The sequence below is a fragment of the Propithecus coquereli genome, unplaced genomic scaffold (genome assembly GCF_000956105.1).
Source record: "Propithecus coquereli isolate 6110/MARCELLA unplaced genomic scaffold, Pcoq_1.0 Scaffold95, whole genome shotgun sequence".
Taxonomy (NCBI): Eukaryota; Metazoa; Chordata; class Mammalia; order Primates; family Indriidae; genus Propithecus; species Propithecus coquereli.
The window spans coordinates 8,388,036-8,391,462 of record NW_012155840.1 but is presented as its reverse complement, the minus strand read 5'-3'; the positions used below and the strand labels follow the sequence as shown (position 1 = coordinate 8,391,462).

General features: G+C 36.0%; 1 protein-coding gene across 1 annotated transcript; it reads left to right on the top strand.

Annotated features, from left to right (window-relative positions):
* Window positions 1-318: 318 nt before the first annotated feature.
* Window positions 319-939, top strand: IFNE (interferon, epsilon). The gene is given in 3 exon segments (XM_012665011.1): window positions 319-765; window positions 767-880; window positions 883-939. Coding segments are annotated over 3 exon segments (618 nt in total).
* Window positions 940-3,427: the final 2,488 nt, after the last annotated feature.

The window sequence follows — 3,427 nt, the reverse complement described above, 5'->3', positions numbered from 1 at the left end:
AAATAAAGAAGGTAACAAAAGATCATATTGGATGACTAGTCTGTAATTGCCTCAAGGAAAGCATACAATGAAACAAGTTTTTTTGGTTACTTCCTCAAATAGCCAACACAATAGGGAAAGTGGAGGAAATGTCCCATGAACACCAAGAAAAGGGAACCTGAAAACCTAATGTGTAAACTTGGAGAAATGACAACACTAGAAAACAAAACCAACAAAAGAGAACACCATCCAGAATAATCTGAGATGCATGAAAGGCAAACATTCACTAGAGTTGGAGTTTTACTAAGTCTGCACAGAGTAGCACATTTGACCTTCACCATGATTAACAAGCACTTCTTTGAAATTGTGTTGATGGGACTGGCCTCTTCTGCAGTCTTCTCCCTTGAATTGAAACTGATTCTCTTCCAGCAAAGACAAGTGAACAAAGAGAGTTTAAAATTCTTGAATAAACTGCAAACCTCATCAATTCAACAGTGTTTACCATGCAGAAAAAACTTCCTGCTTCTGCAGATGTCCGTGAGGCCTCAGCAGTACCAAAAAGGACATGCACTGGCCCTTCTCCATGAGGTATTTCAGCAGATCTTCAACCTCTTCCGGGTAAATATTTCTCTGGATGGTTGGGAAGAAAACCACATGAAGAAATTCCTCATTGAACTTCATCAACAGCTGGAATACCTAGAAGTACTCATAGGACTGGAAGCAGAGCAGAAAAATGGTACCTTGGGTAGTGAGAACCTTAGGTTACAAGTTAAAATGCACAGAATCCAATGATTATCTGAAAAACCAGGAATACAGCAGCTGTGCCTGGACCATTGTCCAAGTAGAAATCAGTCAGTGTCTGTCCTTTGTGTTCAGACTCACAGGGAAGCTGAGCAAGCAAGAAATGAAACCTTGAATGACATGGAGCAAGAAACCATTACAGACTTTAAAAGCAGCTAGGGTAGGTGGAAGGGCTAGAGGACTTCTCCAGACACTATTATTTCTGATTGTTGTAAAATGGTTAGTATCGTTTCGATTTAGTGTGTGTGTGTGTATATATATATATATAATCTGTGTTTTAAGATTGTGCATATTGACCACAGATTGTTTTATTTTCTGATATTGCTTTATATGTTCTATCCATTTTTAATTGTTTATAAGTTGAAATAGATTCACTAAATATTTTATAATTGATTCTTCAAATGGGTATATTTTAACAAAGTTTTGCTGGGTAGATATAAATGAGATATGTCTGCAATGTAATAATACTTCCCTTAACATAAAACTCCATTCCAATGATTCTGTTTGCCAGAAATTGGTAGAGACAATGAGAAATATTAGGAATAATTTGCTTTGCAAGATTTGAAAATATCATTACATAGTGAATATTTAAGTTACAAGAGGCAAACTAGAAATACGACCAAAGGACATGAACAAACAGTTTTTGGAGGAAAAAAATACATGAAAAGAGGTTCAACCTCGTTCATAATAATAAAAACACAAACTAAATAACATGCCATTTGTCTACACAAGGAAACACACAGTGGTCTAATGGACATTGGAGACTCAAGAGGATGGAGGATGGGAGGGGGTGATGTTGGGTACAATGTGTACTATTCAGGTGATGGGTACACTAAAAGCCCAGACTTCGCCACTGTACAGTACATACTGGTAACAGAATTCAACTTATACCCCCTAAATCTATTGAAATTTTTTTCTAAAAAGTACATCATGGTGACTATAAGATTGTCTTGTAAAATGGAAATTTTCTGAGGATAGATTTTGTGGCTCTTACCAGAGAAAAAGGTAACCATGTGAGGTGATGGATACATTAAATTGCTTACCTATGATAATCATCTCACTATGTATATTTATGTCAAAACATCATTACACCTTAAATGTATTGAATAGAAAATTAATAAAGCATGCATTAAGGTGCATCTAAAAAAAGGTGCCACTTATAACTAAGAGACAGATAAAAGCCCAAAGTTTGATTTAAGAGAACCCAATCTTGTGAAGACATTGAGGGTGCACTTGTAATTTTCCAAAGCACTGGAAATTGGTACAATCATTATGGAGGCAATTTGGTAATATCTATTAAAATTACAGAATCATATAATCTTGATCCATCAATTCTAAGCCTAGAAATTTATCCTAGAAAAATACTTGCACATGTGTAAAATGACTTACACCTGCAGTAGTGAAAGTGGGGCACAGAGGCTGGCAGTCAGGAGCATGTCATTGCTGACTTCACATTGCGGCCCAGGGGTTGACCTGTTTACCTCCGAGTTGACACAGAGGTAGCGGAGTGGAAGGAGGAGAAATACCTCACTTAGCTGCAAATACTGGTTACTTTGCTTCTCGTGGTATGTAGAATTTTTTGTTGTTCTTCTTTAAACTAAGAAGTATTCAGAACCAATTTCTTCATTTAACATATTATTTAATCTCAAATAAAACTTGCAAGGTACTTTCTGCTATTATCCTTTTTTTCTCAAGAGAGAACAAGACTGTAAAGGTTAAGTAATATGCTCGAAGTAACACAGCAAGCCACAGAGCTAGCAAATGCTAGGGCAAAGATTCCATCCCAAGGCAGCCTGACTCAGAAGCCTGCATGTGGTCTTGACACAACAAACCTGAACAACATTGTGCAATATCACTGCAAAATAATAACAGTAATGATGATAATTCACTCCTAGCTTTCTTTATTCCATTTCCCAACAGTCTCTACAGTCTTGAATTAAACAAGGGACATTTCCCCCTACTAGACATTTCTTTCCTGAGAAATGATGAAAACAGAATGGAGGAGCTGTCAAGTGGAAACATTTGGCAGATAGTACTCATATTTAGAAGCTTAAACCAATTTTTTACATGCTAATGTTTTCTAAAATATTTAGCTTCATTAAGTTGACATCCTGTCTGTATCTCAATGCCTACCACGAAATAAAAATTGCTTGCTTTTAAACATATGTGCCCTTAAATACTTTAGAAACAGAGTTCTATACTTGGAGATATTGGGGAGGAAAAATACTTTAAAAGACTGGCCTCCTGTCTAGTAGAGCATGGGTGGGCTCAGAGTACAGGTAAGTTCATTGTACTCGCAGGCTAGGTCATATTCTCATTACATGTATTGAGCTGAATGGATTAGTAAGTCAAAAAGCAGGTTAAAAATAACAAGAATAACATCATATTTTCTGTGAACAGAATATTCATGAAAAATGTCTGCAGAGAAATGAACTAAAATGTTCATAGTAGTATTACCTGGGAGATAGAATTTCCATTCTCTTACATGTTTTGGATTAAACATTTCTCCCGTGAATATGAATTCATTTTAGAACCAGGAAAAAATGAAATTATTATATTTTTAAAATTTAGAAAAGAAACAAGAATGGCCCCTTGTAGAGATTTGTCTTAGGATGCTTATCACCTGCTGTAAACTAAACCCCACCTC